Source organism: Pangasianodon hypophthalmus, chromosome 8, assembly GCF_027358585.1.
Source record: "Pangasianodon hypophthalmus isolate fPanHyp1 chromosome 8, fPanHyp1.pri, whole genome shotgun sequence".
NCBI classification, from domain to species: Eukaryota; Metazoa; Chordata; class Actinopteri; order Siluriformes; family Pangasiidae; genus Pangasianodon; species Pangasianodon hypophthalmus.
This window is the reverse complement of record NC_069717.1, coordinates 13,535,700-13,558,240: the sequence shown is the minus strand read 5'-3', so window position 1 is coordinate 13,558,240 and position 22,541 is coordinate 13,535,700. Positions and strand designations below refer to the sequence as shown.

The 22,541-nt window shown below is 38.5% G+C and overlaps 2 protein-coding genes across 13 annotated transcripts in view; both read right to left on the bottom strand.

Annotated features, from left to right (window-relative positions):
- Window positions 1-6,942, bottom strand: part of csde1 (cold shock domain containing E1, RNA-binding) — a 29,802-nt gene extending 22,860 nt beyond the window's left edge. For all 7 annotated transcript variants that reach the window (XM_026928709.3, XM_026928717.3, XM_026928724.3 and 4 more), the window contains exon 1: window positions 6,802-6,942. The gene's annotated coding sequence lies outside the window, so the exon portion shown is untranslated. The remainder of the gene's footprint in view (window positions 1-6,801) is intronic.
- Window positions 6,943-11,979: 5,037 nt separating this feature from the next.
- Window positions 11,980-22,244, bottom strand: porcnl (porcupine O-acyltransferase like). Of its 6 annotated transcripts, none has more exons than XM_026930423.3 (13): window positions 21,510-22,244; window positions 19,450-19,609; window positions 18,262-18,454; window positions 18,017-18,060; window positions 17,714-17,895; window positions 17,473-17,603; window positions 17,258-17,383; window positions 15,424-15,524; window positions 15,204-15,280; window positions 14,471-14,534; window positions 14,293-14,378; window positions 12,581-12,682; window positions 11,980-12,374 (listed from the first exon to the last, which is right to left on the bottom strand). In XM_026930423.3, exons 2-13 carry the CDS (start codon window positions 19,583-19,585, stop codon window positions 12,276-12,278), a joined length of 1,341 nt encoding a protein of 446 aa, XP_026786224.1. In that variant the 5' UTR covers window positions 19,586-19,609; window positions 21,510-22,244; the 3' UTR covers window positions 11,980-12,275. The 6 variants fall into 6 exon arrangements, with proteins under 6 accessions (XP_026786224.1, XP_034162137.1, XP_034162136.1 ...); XM_034306246.2 differs by having other exon boundaries at window positions 19,450-19,591; XM_034306245.2 differs by having other exon boundaries at window positions 19,450-19,591; window positions 21,961-22,244.
- Window positions 22,245-22,541: the final 297 nt, after the last annotated feature.

Sequence of the window (22,541 nt, the reverse complement as noted above, 5' to 3'; positions counted from 1 at the left end):
TAGTTTGCAGACTGACGTCTTTTGAGCAAACATCCGTCTTTACAACAACAAACCACCTCCATGCGAGTGATAACCCACACCAAGCAATTAAATCTAGTGACGTAGATTGCGAGGCTGGTGGTGTTTGTATTTTGTCTCCTGGTGCTGTTTGTTCACTCATTTTTAACTTCAGGCATGCATTTATAGGCAGCTATGCTAGCTTAACTTGCACACTGTATTCTAATAAGCTACATCATGCAGTGAAAACGTGGACTCAAGGCTTTTTTTTTTTTTTTAATTATTTTTTTTGCAAAGTAGGTGACATTCAATATCATCAGCTCACGCATCGTTAAAACAAGATATTATCGTAGGTGATACATATTGAACACCCCTACTGTGTACACATCTGAAGAATGCTTCCCTGACAGGATACAACACATCTGAGACTCATGTCTGACTGAAACTCCAAGTTCTTTGCCCACAGGCTCATAGGCCTAAAATACAGTTTCTTCAGCTGCCACTGTGCACATGTGGCAAAGGCAGCTGACTGAACTGCACCCAGTCCGGTGGATCAACAAGTCTCGACACATACCTCGAGATACATGTGTATTTATGGAACAGCAGGGCAATCTCAAGCTTGCTTTAATTCAACTGGACAACTGCAGTTGGCTTCTCGGACAAGCCTCTTAACATTACACAAACAGTTTCATGGAATTTTGAGTCACACAGTAGCTTAGCCCGACAAGTTTACTTGTGGATCGTGTTGCAATCAAAAAAAGTCTATGGTTTCAGGGTCGTTCCTGCTCCTTATTAGTAGATTGTTCAGGATGGGCATTTGGCACTCCAATACATATAAATGAAGCTTTAATTATAAATGACAGTTCAATCCGAACAATCTGATTTCTAAATGCAAAAACCTAGCTATAGTTACATTAGAGTTCACGTAACTACCATGGGCGAGGTTGTAATATGGTTCAGTTTTCTGCCTGATTAAAGAACTGCACTAAATAAATAAATAAATAAATAAATAAATAAATAGTTGCCATCTTGATTCGTTTTCTAATGTAATAGACACCCATTGGATAAAACATAATGCCACAATTTCTTGCCCATTATCCTCCCCTATAACCAATGACCCTAGATGTTGTACTAATTGAACTCATATTACTCACTCTATATGAACGTTAAGTGCACTTACAGAAGGCAAAATACAGAAAGACGGAAACTTAATGAGAGTGAATTTTAAAATGACCCAAACAGTGAAAAGAAAAAAGAAAAATCCAGTCTGGCTAAACAAATGATTAATACTAGGTAATCAATGTTAAATTTCCAATTACACACACACAGCCAAACTAAATTGTTGGCCACAAGCTAGCTAGCTAAAATTAATGATCCGAGTGATCCTTGTATAATGTATTTACTTTCTCTAAACAGTGAACTGTACAGTCAATGTCAGAGATTTAATCAACTAATGTGTCTATGTTGATTAATCTAAAGCAAATACTATTATAATGTCACTTAAAAGTAGACAAGTGTAACTGTATGGCGTGCAGCTATGTTGATATGCTGAACTTGGGGTTGAAGACAGATTCCCAACTTCCCTTGTATTTATTCCAAGTAATCTTTTCAAAACTGATCTTTAAAATATTATCACTCTTACTGTATGTGCCTCACATTCTCATGTATGATTAAAGAGTAAATCAATACAAAATTAATGAGCTGTAATTTGAGATGGCACCAATCCGATACCCGGATCGATATCAGCCAAAAAAAAGAAAAAAAACGGTGGATCGGATAACGGGAAATATTTCCAATCTGATCCTGTAACAAATATCAGTGAATTGCTTGTAGCGCAGCACCATAAAGCAGGTTAAAGTAGGTCACACGATAACAACAATAGCCACGTGGTGTAACATTAAAAACCATCAGCAGTGAGCTATTCAGCAAAGCAAATGGGTGGGAGATGCTATCATAGCTGTATAGAAACACTTCACATTAAAGCAACTGAACTGGAAATATTTACTTGGGATATTTTATCATTTATATTTGCAATGCAATTAACTTGAATGGAAGAGTTTGGGTTGGAGGGAAAAAAAAACTGTGGTCATGTTTTTAAGCCATGTATTGTTTCCTGTATTTTTAAGTGAAGCACTTAATGCTTTTTAAACAAATAAATACATTTTAAAACTTGGTAGTTTTTAAAGAAATGTTGAACAGGTATCAGTATTGGAAAAGAAAATGATATTGTGGCATTTCTAGCTGTAATCACATCTACACCCAGTACTGCCAGTTTATTCGGTTAATAAACTGCTTGTCTGCCAAAGAGTGCGTTATAATCGAAGGGAGAGAGTAAAAACGTGGGCTGTCTCTGGGGTTTGAGGACAGTCTGGATCCATGATGCAATAGAGATTTGGGCCTGTATTGTGTTTAAGTGGTTCACAACCTTTCAACATTAAACACCCACAACCACAGAAGCAGCTGAGCACCAAATTCTCTTTGTTTAGCTCACTAATGTCAACCCTGTGTTGATATAAAGCAGCCACGCTCACTTCTAACTAACAGTGAGCAATGCGCCAAAAATCACATCAGGATATTCAATATATTCGTACGATACATAATAACCATCAGGATATACAATTCAGCCAATGAACTGCCGGGAAACCAGAAATGCTGCATTCAAACTGTAAAATCGAAAGAACTGTTAAGCAGTTGTTCGCAAAAACTACATTCTGAAACTGAAAATCTGCAAACAAATGTTCAATTTTAAAAGTTAGGTTTTTTTAACAATCAGCTGCTTCCATTTAATTCCACTTAATTTGTAATTCTTGAAAAAAGCATTTAAAAAAGTATAATATCGAAGATCTCAGAAAAGAGTACCGCGACACATTTTATCATGATATCTATAACACCATCTCACCCAGCCCTATTTCTTACCCACCTCATCATTTACACTCACCATCCACTTTATTAGGAATACCTGCACATTCATGCAGTTATCTAATCAGCCAATCATGTGGCAGCAGCACAATGTATAAAATCATGCAGATGCAGATCAAGAGCTTCAGTTAATGCTCACATCAAAGACTAGAATGGGGAAACTGGAAAAAGACCAGGTGATTTTTTTTTCCCCTAATCTTCAACTCTCCAGTTTGGGTGAGTCTGTGCCCATGATGGCCTCAGATTCCTGTTCATGGCTGAAAAGAGTGGAACCTGATATGGTCTTCTGCTGTTGTAACCCATTCACCTCAAGGTTTGATGCGTTGTGCATGCTGAGATGCTTTTCTGCTCACCACGGTTGTAAAGAGTGATTATTTGAGTTACTATATCCTTCCTGGCAGCTATATCCTATACTATATCCAAAATCTGGCCATTTTCCTCCAACCTCTTTTATCAACAAGGCACTTTCACCCACAGAACTGCTGCTCACTCAGTGTTTTTCTGTTTTTCCACACCATTCTGTGTAAACTTGAGACTGCTGTGTGTGAAGAATCCCAGAAGATTTCTGAAATACTCAAACCAGTCCATCTGGCACCAACAACCATGCCACAGTTAAAATCATAGAGATCACAATTTTTCCCCATTCTGACTTTTCATATGAACATTAACTGAAGCTCTTGACCTGTATCTGTATGATTTTATGCATTGTGCTGCTGCCGCATGACTGGCTGATTTAATAACAGCATGAACGTGTAGGTGTTCCTAATAAAGTGAACAGTTAGTGTATACGTCAGTGTTAAGGCCCATCGGGACAAGATTAAATTTATATGGGGTCCTGCGGTAGTTTCCTATTTTACAGGTGCTCCTCTGTGATTTTATTTCCAACCAGATCAGCCATGTCACTGTTTTTCTCCTGGGGGGGTAGCTGACTGCTGCTATTTTCCACATTCAGTCTCATAGTATGCACATCATCAGTGACCCTCCCCCAGGTATTAAATACCTCCTGAGTCACCAAAACAAAAAGCTTCTCATATACTTAGTGATTGTTTTACTCTATTTTCAAAATTGTTGCTGGAACCTTGGTCCACCCCAAACTGATAAGATCTCTTCTCTGCTCCAGTGACTCTTCAACTGCTTGGACGCCATTGTTTGATCCCATGACCATGTGATGCAAACATCCCGGTTCATAGAAAATACAACCCACTAGAAACTCCTCCTGTGGCAATTTTATTGCTGTTCTGATGTGAGAGTTTTATCACTGAGGAGACACGTAAAAAAAATTATTACAGGCATCCCGTTGATAAACTAATCCAATCCGAATAGGGCTACAGACTTACTGACATCGTTAGCGTAAAGCCAACAGTAGAATAAGGTAGCTAGGAACAGTGGCTCAATCATATTAGCATAGCTAGATAACTGCAAGATCACAGATAAGGCTTGGACCAATCAGGGATTGACCCTGCTGTGTTTTTCCCACTCATCTGCCACCACTGAGTCACTGTGTGTTGCAATAAGCTTGTTGTGGAGTTACGCCATGTTTTGCAAATGGGTCAGGTTCTATCTTAGGGAGCAGTGGGACCTTCATAAAAATGAGCACATCAACAGTCCAAACTTTAAAGCATACTTTCCTTCAAAGAGGCCATACTCAGTGCCTTCGCTTTAGAAGAGATCACAAATAATAAACTGTGATTAAGATACACTACCAAGTAATACAGGAAAGACATTCAATATATGAACAGAGCACAGTTCCCAGGAAATGAGTTTCCAATGTGTTGTACAGCATGTGCTCTGAAGCTGTGACCGGAGAGGCCAAAAGCAGTGCATGCCAGCTGTGCCTCTGTATATTCCAGTGCCACTTTCAGCCTGACCTTACTTCTAGCACCACTAAAACGTTTTTAGACACCACTTGCTCTTTCTAAGAAAGGAGCAGCCTGTGTAATGCTCACTTCTACGGAACTGACACACACAAATTTAGCAAGGAACAGGCTTTTTCTTTGCTGCTGAATGATGAATCTGTCACACATAGGAAAGCTCTCCAGGACGTACAAAGGAAATCAAACATGACAAAAGATATTGATCCGAAGCAAGCAGACAAGCCTAACGTGTCTCAGTCCTTTGGTGCAGCAGCTAATGGCTGCATGAATTACAGACCATAAGCCTGCCACACCTGCAATAATGCAAATTAGTTTATTTTATCTAAAGACATTTCAGGACTATTATTAGCTAACCAGCTTCAGACATATTAAGGTCGTCTGTGGACAGTTATGTGTCGCCTGCGCAGAGTTATAACAGGAAGGCAGATATTTAATGCAGAAAGCTGTACGCCAAAACCGTCTTCGCAAGCTTTCAAGCTCGCATACTCTCTGTGGTTTCGTACTGGCCATCACACGTGCCCTCCAGTACTTCAGGTAGCTCCATCATAATTTCCACGACGACAGGAAGAAGATTGCCACTCTTCATATTCATCCATCTTGCAATGAATCAGTCTGGGCCTCATGTGTAACAACCAGTCACAGTCAGCTTCATGCACGGCTTACGCAAACATATTACGAAAGACGTGTTTGGGGAAGTGGGGATTAATCTTTCACTTTCTTACACTGGGTTCATTTTGTGCCAATTTGACATTAACATTTGGCGCAATTCTTCATGATCACTGACCTGCCTAGTTTAAATAAAAAAAAAAAAGTGACAGATGTGCTTTCATTTAACAGACTGACAAGCTGGGATTCAGCCTCAAATGTCATACAGTAAAACATTTCAGTAAATCAGCCACACAATCTTGTGGTGCTGCCAGAGGAAGATGGCTCATGATATTTATTTGAAAGATACAGAAATCTGACACTGGCAATATCAGATGGAAGCACTAGAGGAAAAAAAAAAACCGTGTGATACACATCTTCTTTGTCTTTTAATATCTATTAATAATCATTTCGCATTGCTTGTAAGCTACTGATCTGGCTGTTGCCTCGACCCTGACTGTTTACAAAATAATTTTTAAACTTTAACACATTTCTTGCTTGTATTTTCCTCACATCTTTTTGCTTTTCTTTGGTAGACAGAGAGAAAGAGGGGATGAAGGTACAAAAGGAGGAGTTTGTTTGAGAATGTACAAATTGTTCCTCGATTTCACATTGTTTTAAATTGTGTCTATTATGCAAAAATGCTGCTTCGTTTAATATAAAGATGTACATACGCAATTAGCTAACTAGCTAGCTATACACACACACTGTTCAGTGCGCTAGCTACAGCTACAGCTACACAATGCAGCTGCGTGTCCAAACAACACATGACACGTGTGTGTGCCTCGTGTGGTTAACAAACCTTTTTATTTATTTATTTACTTCGAGGAAAATGTCAGCCGACGAACAAAGAAACTGACTAATGTTACTACTTGCAAATGTGCTCGCGCGCACCGTTATCTTAGCTACCTAGCTGGCTAACTTAGCTAGCTATTGATAACTAGCTAAATAAACCGCCTTGCTTAGCATACATCGCCAGTTAGCCAGCCACGTTGGTACACCACACTGGTTGGTTCGTCAAAGCCATTTAGAACAACAACACGCTATCAGTTAATAAAAATGTAACCAATCTGTCAATTTGAAACCCGGAGACGCCTTAGACAACAAAAGCTACACCGCGCTAAAAGCTATCGCGCCTGTTGTTTATCAAAGTATGTAGCTAAAACGCCAGAGAGCTACAGCGAATCATATGGTGAAGAGCGCTGCCCCCACCCCAGGCCTTCCCTCCTGCGCGAAAACAATACACATACTCGAAACACAGCAGCACACCACCCTAAACTCACGCATAGACAATGTTTTGCCTTTCATTTTCATGTTGTTTTACGTAAATTCTGACATTAAACAAAGAAACACGGAAAAAACTCACCCCAACAGCTTTCAGCACTGTCACCAGCGCCGCCATAAGCAGCACGGCACATTACGTAGTGAGGATGAGTGGGGACTATCGCGATATTTCACACTCGCGCACGAGGTTTAATGAGATTGGGCTGTACTGACGGCAGGCTGCTCTGATCAGAAGGGTACTAGACATACAAAACATAGAAAATGCACAAGTATTCACACAAGTAACTATACAGTAACATTTACTATTATACACAAACTCAAATAGTCACACAAATAACTGTACAGTAAAGGTTTCAGTTATACACACAGACTCAGATAGTCACAAAAAACTGTACAGTAAAGGTTTCAGTTATACACACAGACTCAGATAGTCACAAATAACTGTACAGTAAAGGTTTCAGTTATACACAGACTCAAATAGTCACAAAAAACTGTACAGTAAAGGTTTCAGTTATACGCACAGACTCAGATAGTCATACAAATAACTGTACAGTAAGGGTTTAAGTTATACACAGACTCAAATAGTCACAAAAAACTGTACAGTAAAGGTTTCAGTTATACACACAGACTCAGATAGTCATACAAATAACTGTACAGTAAAGGTTTCAGTTATACACAGAAACTCAAATTGTCACAAAAAACTGTACAGTAACAGTCACAATTATACACAGACTCAAAAAGTCACACAAATAACTGTACAGTAAAGGTCTCAGTTATACACAGAAACTCAAATTGTCACAAAAAAACTGTACAGTAACGTTCACAATTATAGTTACAGGCTCAAATATTCACACAAATAACTGTACAGTAACAGTCACAATTATACACACAGACTCAGATAGTCATACAAATAACTGTACAGTAAAGGTTTCATTTATACACAGAAACTCTAATAGTCACACATACTGTACAGTACAATGTACCAGTATACACACAGATACAAATAGTCACACAAATACATGTACAGTAAAATTCACAATTATACACACAGGCTCAAAAAGACACAAGTAACTGTACAGTTACATTTGCAAATATACTTACAGGCTCAAATAGTCACACAAATAACTACAGTAAAATTCACAATTTTACACACAGACTCAGATACACACACAAATACATGTACAGTAAAATGCATAATTATACACACAGACTGAAATAGTAACACAAGCAACTGTACAGTAAAATGTACAAATATACATACAGATTCAAATAGATACAAATACATACACAGTAAAATGCACAATTATACACACACATTTAAATAGTCACACCAATAACTGCACAGTAAAATGTACAAATATACACACAGATTCAAATACTTATACAAATACATGTACAGTAAAATGGACAATTATAAATAGACATATCTGATTCTAGATGATAATATGTAATACATAGTTGTACCAAGTTTATTTATAGAAAAATGTTGGGTCAACACTGGCACAGCATTTTATCGGGAGGGCCAACACAGACAGCCAAAATAAACAACCAAAGAGTGAGTTTAATAGTGAAATGTTCAAATACAGTTCCAATTGTGTGTGTGTGTGTGTGTCTGTGTGTGTTGCACTGTTCCCAAGTCAACTGTGAGATACAATCTCTTCAGTGGGTCCTGAGTCTGCTCCAGGATCTCCGTTCAGTGGGATGTGCCTTCATACAGCTCTCTCAGGAACCAACCAGGGGGGCCATCCTAATATGTTGCTCCAAACACGTTAACTGGCTCCTTTCAATTTAGAGGAGCAGCGGCTCTACTCTGAAGCTCTACTGGATTGTTGAGTTCCTCACCCTATCACAGAGCAAGCCTGTGGAGGAACCTCATTTCCCCCTCCTGTAATTACAATGGTATTTTTTTGGGCACTACCCACAGCTCACATCGTTAGTGAGGATAGGGATGTAGATTGACTAGTATACAGTGAGCTTCATCCACAATCTGAGCTCCTGCTTCAGCACCACAGTCCAGTGCAGTGATTGTAACACTGATCTTGCTCACCTGATCACATGATCCATTTGTCAATCTCGTGGTCTGTTTTTCCATCAGTTGTGAATAAGAACCCAAGATACTTCATTTCCTTCACCAGCTGCAAGCAGAGGCAATTCTATGAGCTGTGGGAAACACATTTGTTTCTCTGTAACAATATGCCACAGTACCTTGAATTTGAATTTCTTATTTAGGTTACTGTATTGTCATCAACATCAATGTTTTTAAATAGGAATTTTGGGTGTCATAGCAGGTAGCATTGGTACTTCACACTTCCAGCATCCTCGGGTTACTGTCCCAGCAATGGTTCTCCCCATGTCCATATGGGTTTCATCTGGTTTCCACAATTTCTTCCCACCTCCCCAAAAACATACAGTAGGTGGACTGGCTACACTAAAATGCACTAACTGACCTAATTAACTGACAGGCCAAAAATTTCATAATCAGCCCTGAGTTTCCCAAACACATCTCAGCACAATGTTCATTGTTAAATGGTAGCACAAACATTACATTAAACATACACATTAAACACTTTCTCTACGACTTTTTACAAAAATATTGTGTGAATATATATATCTTAACAACAAAGTACTCATAGATCCCATTTGGAGTCAGGTTCCTCCTGTTTGAACTTATGTCCCTCCCATTTGGAATTATTTCCCTCCCATTTGGAGTTATGTCCTTCCCGTTTGGAGTTATGTCCTTCCTGTTTGGAGTTATGTCCTTCCCGTTTGGAGTTATGTCCCTCCTGTCTGGAGGTTCTCCAGTATGCAGTAATACTATTCTTTTGCGACTTTTAATTCGCTGCCTACAGCCAGTAAAAGCCACCAAAAATGCCTCCTCAACTTTTAATTTCGGTTTGTCAACTTGGGGTAGTCTTCTCAGCTACCAGTTCCTTCCCCGTTTATGGGGTAATGTCAAATCAGCATGGCTGCACATATTGTTTATTTGAACTGTAAAATTGCCTTGGTTCTAATTAATAAAACATCAATATTTATCTAACATAACTCGAGCTACACTCCTGAGCTGCCGGTGATCCAGACCCCCCTACGCTCTGGACCAGATGAGCATCACTCCTGAGCTGCCGGTGATCCAGACCTCCCCCCCCTTCACTCTGGACCTGTCCACCGGCAATGCTTCACACTGCCACGAAAACGCTTCAGCTGTTTTCCATGGACTACACCAACACACATTGTACACACACACACGCACACTACAGTGTAAACCCATATGAGGATGGGTTCTCTGTTGAGCCTGGTTCCTCTCAAGGTTTCTTCCTATCACCATCTCAGGGAGTTTTTCCTTGCCACCGTCGCCCTGCTTGCTCATCAGAGACGGCACACACACACACTTCACTTTACTTTTGTTTGTGTAAAGCTGCTTTGAGACAATGACCTTTGTAAAAAGCGCTATACAAATAAAAATGAATTGAACTGAATTGAATTTTTAATTTTTTTAAAAAAGTATAACTAATCCAAACTCTACTAAGTAGATAACAGTTTCTGTTCATAACTCAGCTCATAAGATGAAGAAGATCTGTCACTGTGTCACTGTGTGGGAGTTATTCTGAGTTATTATGTGAGGAAAACCTGCTACAGTGTCTGAGTGTGATATTGCTTTTATACAAGAGTTCTATAAACAAGAAATTAATCATGAGTAACTGACATTTCACACAATATGGTCAGATGTTTTGTTTATTTTTGCTCTCTCAATGAAAAAATTTCCAAATAGGCCACAGCTGAATAGTGTTGTGTGTTGCCATGCAACTCACACCCTGTCTCACAGCCTGTACTAAGTGTAGTAATGGTTTTAAATTAGTGGACCAGAACTAACTGTTGTATAAAACATAACAATGGGTTCATTGTGATATATACAGACCCCTGCGTAATACGTCACCCAGCTTTATTTTAATTCAGTGCCGCAATCAGTTGAACACTAGGTCGCAAAGAGCTTAAAGCATAAAGCAAGCACCTGGCCAATTCTAAAACCGATATGCTTTAACTAGAACATTAAACATGCATGAACCTAACTTACCCCTCTAACTAACTAGCTAACTAGCTAACTAACTAACCCTTCTAGCTGCAAATAATGCTTAACATTAACATATAAATCAAGCAGAGGATAGGAAGGGAATAATTTTGAAATGAAATGTAGTGTATAGATTGTATAGAGTTTTGGTGCTCATGTGAGACTATCCATTCCCACTGCTGCTGTCAGTGTGTCGATTTGAGAACTTTTCAGAGTACGTGAAGAGCTGAAAAGATGAAGAGCTGAAAAGCCGAAAAGCTGAAAAGTAAAGCAATATGAAGCAGTGCACTTTAAAAAATTATATCTCAGCAAGTAAAAATATCTTGAATATAGGTCAATTCAACTAATAATTTTCTTCATTAGATTGTTTTTAAACAAATATAAGATTATCAAGCCTATCTCTAGATATTTATAACTCATTTCAAACTTTTTGAAATTGTCTTATTTTATTGGCAGATAGTTTTGCTTATGTGAAGTGTTTATTTCTAGAAAGAATTTGAGAATAGGTGTCCCCACAGGTGTTGAGTGGGGTTAAGGTCAGGCTCTGTGCAGCCACTCGAGATCTTCCACACCGACCGTGACAAACCATGTCTTCATGGACCTCGCTTTGTGCACAGGGGCATTGTCATGCTGGAACTGGTTTGAGCCTCTTAGTTCCAGTGAAGGGAAATTGTAATGCTACAGCACACAAAGACATTCTAGACAACTGTGCGCTTCCAACTTTGTTGCAACAGTGTGGGGAGTGGGGAAGTATATATATACACTTGTGTGTGTGTGTATGTATATATACTTGTGCAGTGTGGGTGTGATGGTCAGGTGTTTCACATAGTTTTGGCCATATAGTCTATTTTCACTTGCAAAAATATCTAGGACGAAGACTCTAGTTAATATTTGCTGTGGCAAAATATGAAACATCAGAACCACAGAGCACGAGCACCATTTATTATCTGCGTTTGCCCCACCTTATATACAAACTCATAAGTTTGTGTGAATTGTTGAACATTTGCATATACAAAATTTCAGTATTTATCAATGCACTTTTGCATATGTTCACACATCTAAATGTGGCATGTGATCCTACTATCTACAGTATGTGTTCCTCTATGTATGCATCATCTGTTTGAGCATTGGGCTTCATGAGTGCTTCAGTACACAGCATTACCAAACCAAAGCTGCAAAATCAAGCACATCAAGGAATCAGCAGATGAACCATCATGTTTTATTAGAAAATAATAAATACCTTTACACAACTGTAAGCTTTTTTTTAAAAAATATAAAATGTTGTAACAAAAACTAGGGCATTTTAATTATGTCTCATGCCTACAATATACAGTACTTAGAGAATTTAGCAGTATCAGAATAAAGTATATAAGCAAGAAGAATGGCAAATCTCATGGCATCTCTGCAACTCAAAAGGAGTGAAAAAAACAAAGAAAAGTTTCAGGTTGCCGAGATATTTGTAACGACGATGTTCCACGTTTTCATACATTGATTTAAATGAGCCAATAGAAGACCCAGCAGCCTAGCATCACCCAGTGGCTGGCCCAGTTTAGCTCTGACCATTTCTGAATAGTGTGACTAGCCAGGTATCCCTGAAAGACAAAAGAATAAAAGGTCAGACCTTTTAAACAAAGTAGGATCAATTATGTCCATAATATTTCTCAATAGCTTGGTAGCAATTTATCCTTCTTCCTTAATTACTATTATGCAGTGTGTGTAGATCATAATTAAATTCACAATGCTGTATTGTAAAGTTATTATAAAGAAGACAATAAAGAAAAAAAAGATAAGAAGGAACCTTTTCATCCTCAGCATCCAGATCAAAGAGTGAGCCCAGATATGTCAGGTGAAATATGGACAATGCGCTGAAGAACAGATTAATCCCATACACCCACATGTTCTAGATAAAAGCACAACACACACACAGCTAAAGTGAAATGAAGTTTGGAAAAAAAAAAGGAAGGCATTAATCACTGTCACATGAGCTCAATGTGAAGCTCAGGACTTCTTAAAATCCATTTAAAACCTTTTAAACGACAATAAAACAAAGACTTCACATTTTCAAAAATGATATATTTAAATAAATAAATAAATAAATGTTATTAAACTAAATAATGCAACAAATACAATGCAAGCAACAACATAAAATTACTTAATTGAAATTATTTTCTGCATTTCTTAATATTATCAAATCATAAACTTTTATGAATAAATGTTAACATGTTAACACATCAAATTAATACTTGCATTAACTGATATTTTTAAAAATAAACCAAATAAATCAAACAATGCTATTCCATCCATGAGTGAAAATAAGTTCAAAATAAGATAATATTATAAGAAAAATAAGAAAATAAGATCAATATTAATGAATGAATGCAAAACAGGTATAATTCATATAGTCTAAACAAAAGTTGGACACAGCCAGCTTTTACACTGATGTGTGCGTGCAAGAGAACACGCTCTAGACACATAGATAATGCTCAAGGTTAAGATAGGAGAAGAACATGAGCAAGGACAAAACATCATGACCCAAGGAAGAGACAAATGTACAGATAAAGACAGTTACAAAAATCAACTTAAACTGAATCAATCTTATATGTATAAATGTATAAATCATGCAGCCATTGACAAATAATCATGGAAAAATGGAAACGGAAAATAATCCCACAGGTTCTAAATGGTGGGTTCTAATGTTCACACATGTGACCTGAGTTTAGTTATTAATTATTAAGATTTAGTAATGTTGTATTTTGTTTACAATAAAATGTGTTATGGGGTTCATGGATGAAATACACATTAGGTAATGCACGGATATTTATTTAACATATGTATGTGTTAATTATACTACAGTTAACACATACATACTGTACATATTATACAGTATATTAATGCTGAGGTTTATGGTTGGTTGCAGGATTATTACTGATGCAGTAAATGTCACGTAAAGGAATCTAAATGTGATATGTTACCAAAACCTTGTAAAAGATACAGCACATCTGGGAACAAATACTTTTTTTGCAATGTGATCATTCATAATGCTACAGAATAACATTCACACTATAGCAAAATGTTTTAGATTATATGCTACACTCTCAAAAATAAAAGAACCTAACTGTACTTTTCCTTGTTGCTGGGGTGTACCTTTAATATTTACTATTATACCTTTAAATATAATGTACTTATTAAATAAATAAATACATTGTACAATATATTTATTTATACAATTACCTACATTAAAGTTTGATTGGATTAAAAAAATAGATTTAGATAAAAAAATAATTTATGATACATAATTGAATCTTAAAAGTTTTACTTTAAAAGCTAATTAATTTCCACAGTTAAATGATGCCTTATATTAAATGCGCAAGAAGATACGTCGTTTTATGGCACCAGCCAAGCAACAAGGAAAAGGACAGTTTGCAGTCATACCCTATTCTTAATCCATACTCACAATCCACTGCACCACTCACTATCATCAATATTCAGGGTTTCAAAACATCACTTTACCTTTTTGTTCTGATGCTGGCAGTCATTTGGACAGCGCTTCGACAGTATGCAGGCACTGAAAATGGCTGCTAGTCTCTTTCTAAGAACTGAAAGGAGGATAAGAAGTAGCAGTCAAGTTGATGTATGCAGCATAATCAGCATTAGATTTGTATGAGAAGGAGTAAAGAGGGAGTTTTACCATGCTCCACATAAGTGATAAATCCCAGAGACAAAAGCACAGCTCCTAGATGAAAGCTGAGGCCCTGAAAAGTAGTAAAGCAGGGTTATGATTACGGTATTAAAGTCATTCTGGTGTTTGCAAATTCTGAAAATTCACCACTAGGAGTCTCTAGCTGCACAGCTGTGAAGTATAACTATGCATCAGACAGTGAAACGTTAAGTCACGACTCCTCACGAATCCTCTCTTTCATGTCATGTCATCACTGGTTTCTTGTGGATTAAGAGACCGAAACCAACCATAATGTCATTTATCAGTTAATTGAACTGTTAGTTAAATAGGCACTCTTCTCTGACTTCCTGTTGCTGTAGAATATATCTAAATTCAATTAGCAGTGACGGTTGGTGGTGATATTAAATATATAACAACATCTAATATCTATCAATAGCTCGACAATTAAACTTTTAGGGATGACCAATACATTATATCTGGAGGTCTCATTGATAACAATAATACTATTACTATTACTACTACTACTACTACTACTACTACTACTAATAACAATAAAAATAATCTATAAATCACTGTGGAGTAGAGCATTTGTTAAATGCTGTAAATGTAAATAGTAATTTACATTTACAGCATTTACATTAATAGTAGTATTAAATTGCAATAAAATTAATACCTTTGATATGAGCTGCCCCTGACAATCAGTTATGTTAATTATTAAAATAAGTACTGATTCCATACTCACATGTAGTAGAGCACTAGCAGTGTACGTCACCAAAATGGCAGGAAAAGTACCAAGTTTCAGTGCACTCTTGAAGACATCTATGCAAATTAACATCAAACGGTCAATAAATGAAAGGCCCTCTTTCTAAAGCATCATCAAGTGTCTCCATGACTCAGGGCGATGACATACATCTCACAGCTTTCAAAAGCCAAATCAATCATGAGCTTAATGGAGTACTTACATTTGTTCAGCCAACGAGACATAGGCAGGTTCCAAGAAGTCACCACTTCCACCATGGATCTAGGCAATTCAACATTGAGAGGCTTTGCCACTGTAATATCCCTACAAATACATACAATGATCTTATTTTTATTGGTAAAATAATTTCAAATTTTTTGTATCATTGTGCTTGTGATTATTAATTGTGATTAACCAAAAGCACTCAATTTCAAGCCATTCAAACATCACACGCACTCCTATAAACGTTTAAAATCTTTTATGAGAGTATTTTCTGGATATTTACAATGTGGTAGTATAAAAATGACATGGAAATCATCAAAGGAAAAATCCACCCAGAGCAACTTACATACACCGATCAGCCATAACATTAAAACCACCTGCCTAATATTATGTAGGTCCCCCTTGTGCCACCAAAACAGCTCTGACTCATCACTCCAAAAGATCTGGGGAATTTGGAGGCCAAGTCAACCTTGAACTCTTTGTCATGTTCCTCAAACCATTCCTGAACAATGTCTGCATTGTGGCAGGGCTCATTATCTTGCTGAAGGAGACCACTACAAATAGGGAATACCATTGCCATGAAGGGGTGTACTCGGTCTGCAACAATGTTTAGGTAGGTGGTACATGTCGAAGTAACATCCACTTGAATGTCAGGACCCAAAGTTTCCCAGCAGAACATTACCCAGAGCATAAAACTGCCTCTGCCAGCTTGTCTTCTTCCCATAGTGCATCCTGGTGCCATCTCTTCCCCACACGCACGTAAGCGACGCACAAGCACCCGGCCATCCACATGATGTAAAAGAAATCGTGATTCATTAGACCAGGCCACCTTCTTCCATTGCTCCCTGGTCCAGTTCTGATGCTCACATGCCTATTGTAGGCGCTTTCGGCAGTAGACAGCGGTCAGCATGGGCACTCTGACCAGTCTGCGACTACGCAGCCCCATACACAGCAAGCTGCGATGCACTGTGTGTTCTGACACCTTTCTATCATAGCCTGCATTAACTTTTTCAGCAATTCGTGCTACAGTAGCTCTTCTGTGGGCTCAGAACAGACAGGCTAGCCTTTGCTCCCCATGCGTATCAGTGAGCCTTGGTGCCCATGACCCTGTCTTTGGTTCACCAGTTGTCCTTCCTCGGACCACTTCTGGTAGGTATTAATGACTGCATACCAGGAACACCCCACAAGACCTCCCGTTTTGGAGATGCTCTGACCCAGTCATCTAGCCATCACAATTTGCTCCTTGTCAAAGTCACTCAGATTCATATGCCTGCCCATTTTTCCCACTTCCAACACATCAACTTCAAGAACTGACTGTTCACTTGCTGCCTAATATATCCCAACCTTGACAGGTGCCACTGTAATGAGATAATCAATGTTATTCACTTCACCTGTCATTGGTTTTAATGTTATGTTTGATCAGTATATATTGATAAGATTTAGTCCTTTAGTCAGTTCAGCTCTCTCACCTCTTCAGCTGTACACTCTGCTCAAACAGATATGAGAAAGTTGAAGTGCTATGTTTGCTGTCTCCACCAACGCTACATTGGATTTCTCATAACTATGGCATTGAGCATCACTGGAAAATGATAAGGTAAAAAAGAAGCTCTTGCTCTTTTATTTTTAGAAGCTAACAGCAAAACCTGTCTGTTATCCCTTACGATTGAGATCGCTGAGGTTTTTTTCTCCTATTAAACTGATCATTGTAAACACATATTAATACTTCAGGCACTAGTTTTCCTTTCATTGCCGTTATAGATCTAGAAGCAGTTCACAGAGATTGACTTGGTGCTGTTAAAAGGGTTGAAAACAAGAAAGAAACAGTTTTCACTGACCATTTGAGGTTGTCTTTATGCTCAGAAAATCCAGCCCCAGCCATAACCATGGTTGTTTCACTCAGATAGCTAACAAAGTAGTTGCTGAAGTGGAAGGACACAGCGTTCTCATAGGCATGAAGCCATCTAATGACACAAACAATATTTCTTTAAGCAGCTGTTCTTCAATATCTTCTGTCAGTGCTTTGTACTTTTACAAAAACACAAGAACTGACCTATGAGGTAGTCCATCGACATATATGGGAATGAAGTAAGGGAAGAGATAAGGAGCGATGCAGGTGGAGATGACGAGGCAAAACTGACTCTTTATAAAGCTTAGAGCGATTTTTGCAAACCAGGCAAAATTCTGCAAAACAGGGATTTAAAAACCATATTACTGCCAATATCCAAAATCTTCACACATTTCAATATTAGCACAACATGTATGCAATAGTAAATAGGTGAGGAAGGGATTACCATTTTCCGGCCATCCACAGCATCTCTGTAGCTGCTGAAGCTAATCCATGGGCCAAAGATAACTGTTCCCACAAAGCATATGTACCCAAGGAAGTCCAGCATTGTAGGAAAGGAGGACACTGCCCCTCTGTCAAGGTCAAAGGCCAGAGAAATGGCCTTCATGGCCACCACCATCTGAGAGCCTGGTTTCATACATCATTTTTTTTAAGGGGAAAAAAATCATGGATCCCTTTTTTCGTAGTCCAGGCAAATTGCATGAATTGATTTAACTATAGTGCTCCAACAGATGCAACTATTACTCACCTCTCATCTTATGCCAAGTTTCTGCATCTATCATATGTAGCTCTCTATGAGAGAGAAAAAAAAATCATTACATTTCAACAAAATAAAGTAAAAGTAAAAGATATCAAGGCATTGTGAGAAATTAGCATAAATAACACTCTTGGCTATTCTAAATAACAGAGCATAATAAAAGCTCCAACAAAGAACAAAGCTCCAACAAAGTCTCAGAACTGAGAGTCCACATGTAGTGGCTAATTAGCACATACCCCATGAGCATGTAGATAAGGATAGCCAAGGAAAGAAAAACTCCTCGGTTGCTGGACCTTCGGCAGAGGAAGAGGATGAGGTAGCAGACGAGGCTGAGTGCGATCACCCATATCATGTTTAGCTCAAAGAACACATACAGCACATAAAGGCCCCCGGCCAATGAACTCAGATGCTTCACATGAACTGAAAAACCTGCAGAAAAATACAGTTAGAGCCTAGTGCACACCCATACAAATTAATAATCCACCTCTCAACACAACTGCACCACAATCAAGAAAACGCACACAATGGCATCATTTATCAAGCTGGATACAAACATTTTTCACAGGCGCATTTACACAAGCAATGTGGTATTCTAGAAAACCCAGTTTATCCAGAAAAACATCTGTATCCTACGAGTGCTCCTGAGATTTTGTGAATTTACATATAAGGAGATTTATTAAGTAAACCTCAAATGATAGGCTTCAAGTGTTACAACTGGCATGAGTTACTGCAACTTTATACGGATTAAAACTTTAAACTTTGTCAAGTATAAAAATAGCTTATTTATTTCAGTTACACACACGAAATTAAGGAAAACTTTGTGAAAATCAGTCATTTTATATTAATGACCTGCAAGAATGCAATCGAAAAGAGATCCATAAATTAAAACAAATAAGACTAGCTATTCAATAAAGACGAATGCAATATTACCAAAGAGTTAGTGTGTGCCTGTGGTGGGCAAACTGCAATGGCTGAGTTGCATTATTGGAAGGTTTAATCTTTTTGGCCACGCTTAGGAAGCGCTCTTTCACGTTCAGTCATCATTTGCCATTTTCACCTTTTATGGAGTTTTGTGGGTCTCAGTGAATGTAAATCAGATGTGCTTTAAACACACTTGGGAATCATTGGACATTAGATAGTTGGGACTACTATAATAAAAATTAATGTACGCATGATTAACGTACATGTTCTAAATCAGTATTTTGAAAGAGATTTTAATGCAAGAAACAAAAAACAGAACAGTCAGTATATTCAAGTCGATATGGCAGTGGTGGTTAATTTTTTGATCTAGTAATTAGAAGATTAGGAGTTTAAAGATTAAAAAGCCACTGTTAGGCCCCTGAACAAGGCTGTTAACCCCAAATTGCTCATTTTGGGCACAATTGTATCCAAAAAGAATAAATTTAAATGCAAATATAATTCACCCAGTCTGCAGATGATGCGGCAGAGGCAGCAGACAAGCAGCAGCTGCCACACCTGTTCCAGGCCTTGCCAAGCAGTAGGCACAACACAACCCTCAGCAAGAAACCACAAAAACTCCTGTCTGCCAAACGACTCCATGGCAACCTGCAGAGAATTTTGTTACTTACACACACACACACACACATACACAGAGTGTGAGAAAGGAGCAGAGCAGCCTGCCTTCAGTGGTCTTCAGTGGTTCAGCACAAGCCAAATACTAAAAAATATATATGCCAAGCCAGGCCAGTCATATCGTAACATTAGCAAGCAGACATAGACTGTTTTTCTTCTTGCTTTTTGGTTTGAATTTATGTTTTATAAGCCTATTCTTTGCATATAAGCCCATTCCTTGCATTCTTTGCATAAAAGCATCTTAAGATGTTGGGCCAGAACAAGTCACCATAACTGCTTCAATGCACATTTTCATAGATCCTACAAGGCTCTGGAACTGTGCTGGAGGGATAAACCCCATTCTTCAAAAAGATAATTTCTCACTTGGTGGTTTGCTGGCAGTGGTGGAGAGCTCTGTCTGACATGTTAGTTCAAGGGGACAAGTGCATACAAAACGCCTCCCACACCATAACTGAGCCACTGGTTTTTCCTTTAACACGTGTATTCTGTTGCTTCTTAGCAATAGATGCACTGTTCATGGGTCATATTAATTTTGAGCAGCCGAGGCAGATTGTAATATATGAAATGACCAACACTGAATACATCTTTGTTTTTGGGGAACATTAAAAACACACAAAACCACTTCTCATACTTGGGGATGCTTCTACCAACAGGGGGGGAGAAAATAGAGACCGAATTCATCGATTATCTTTATACTATAAGCTGGTACCAGTTGATATTTCACCATATTTTGTAATCTATTATATTTAGACATAACCTGTGTATTATAAGTACGAAGGGAAGTATAGCAGATAAATGTGTCGCTTTTCATGTTCAATAGAAAAAAATGAGCCAAGCATATACAATTTCATGCTGTAAGAAGAAAAATTTATGGTTCAATTTTAAGCAAAAAACATTGAAATGTTTATATTTTATAGTTATATTTATAGTTTATATGTCACTTTAACTTTGTCTTGTCACTTTTACTTTGTCACTGTAACAGTCTGATAAGCTCTTTGCACTACTCACTTTACATTTGCACTGTTTGCACTCTACCTGTTGTGCCATTTATACTCTATTTATATGTATCCATTTGCATTTCCATTTGTATTTTTACATCCTTTTTTGTGTGTGTTATCTGTATACACCTAGGGTCTGAGAGTAACATAATTTCAATTCTCTTTATGTGCTGAACATGTGGCAGAATTGACAATAAAGTTGACTTTGACTTGACTTTGACATTTAGTAGAAACACGGTGGTTCATTTTTTATCATCTGGATATGGGCAGCATTTTAAGCCACCACTTCATCCACAAACGTGAGGCTGTCTCAGTGATCAAATATACTACATGGCCAAAAGTTTGCAGACACCTGACCATCAAACCCATATGTGGGTCTTCCCCAAACTCTTGCCATAAATTTGGAAGCACACAATTATATAGGATGTCTCTGTATGCTGTAGCATTACAATTTTACCTTCACTGGAACTAAGAGGCCCAGACCTGTTCCAGCATGACAATGCCGCTGTGCACAAACCTAGCTCCATGAAGACATGGCTTGCCATAGTTGGTGTGGAGGAACTCGAGTGTCCTGCCCAGAGCGCTGACCTCAACCTCACTGAACACCTTTGGGATGAAATGGAATGCTGACAGCGCCCAGGTCTTCTCACCTGACATCAGTGCCTGACCTCACTAATGCTCTTGGGGCTGAATGGGCAAATCCCCACAGTCACGCTCCAGAATCTAGTGGAAAGCCTTCCCAGAAGAGTGGAGATTATTACAACAGCAAAGGGGGACTAAATCTGGGCTGAAAAAGCAAATATGAATGTGATGGTCATGTGTCCGCAAACTTTTGTCCATATAGCGTACCTTAAATATACTAACCAAACTTTATATGTGTAATAAACATGTACCCTTAATGGATAAGGCAGTTGTGGTTTCCGAATGTTCTTTAAGCTGGGGATCTGCTACTGAGCAGAAGGTTGCAGGTTCAGATCTCAGGGCTGCTTGAAGAGTTGCCTAGAAGCCTGAACTGCTCAACTCTGTGGACTGGATTCTGCCTAAACTGTAGGTCACTTTATATAAAAGTCTCAGCCATACTCAATTCAACAGGATCAGTTAAGCTAAGAGCATTGAATAGACCAATTTATAGAAGTTGCTTGAGTTTGGAGGAACAGGACCCCTATTTTCTGTTGTGTCCACTGCAGGAATGTCCCTATGTGAAACTTCCAGAGGGAAAAAGTGCCATTTGTGGTGTCTATGCTCTCCCAGCCTGGAAAAAAATCCTTCTTTCGACTAATAAACAGCAGCACAGAGACTAGACAGGACATGCATTGTGTTCATTTCAGCCGCTTCTCTTACCACCTCAGCGACGCAGTCCAGCCACGACGTCAAACCCGGAAGTGAAGTGAGGAAAACACGTCAGGATAAAGACCACGTTATCCAACCAGTCCGGATAGCTTTTCCATGCTGGTGGCACAGCTGTACACATCTGTCTGATTTACAGATTTGAGAAGAAAGTGAAGCACGCGCGTGAACATGGTGAATTTCAACCGAACTTGATAGCACACGTCGCGGTGCTGCAGCCAATAGGTGCGAGCATGTCTTCCTCTGTGTACAGCACAGCTCGTGTTACACACTTTTCCTCCTCCACACTGAGGAACACACCACATCCCCACCACTTTCTTTTTCCTCTCATACTGTCATTATGCTACAGCAGCTTGAAAAGACACGGCATTCGAGGGTAACTTTCCCTCTGTCCCCCCTGTACTGTCGCAGCACAGACTGAGCCTCTGGTATTTTGTAATATTGAATTTTTTTTTAATGATGTCCGACCTCCTGTGTCCTCACATCCATCTTTACACTGAATATAAAATAAGTAGAGTGTTAATTTTAAGAGCAGTAAGCACCCTTCTCAATCCACCTATCAGAGAAAACATATAGGA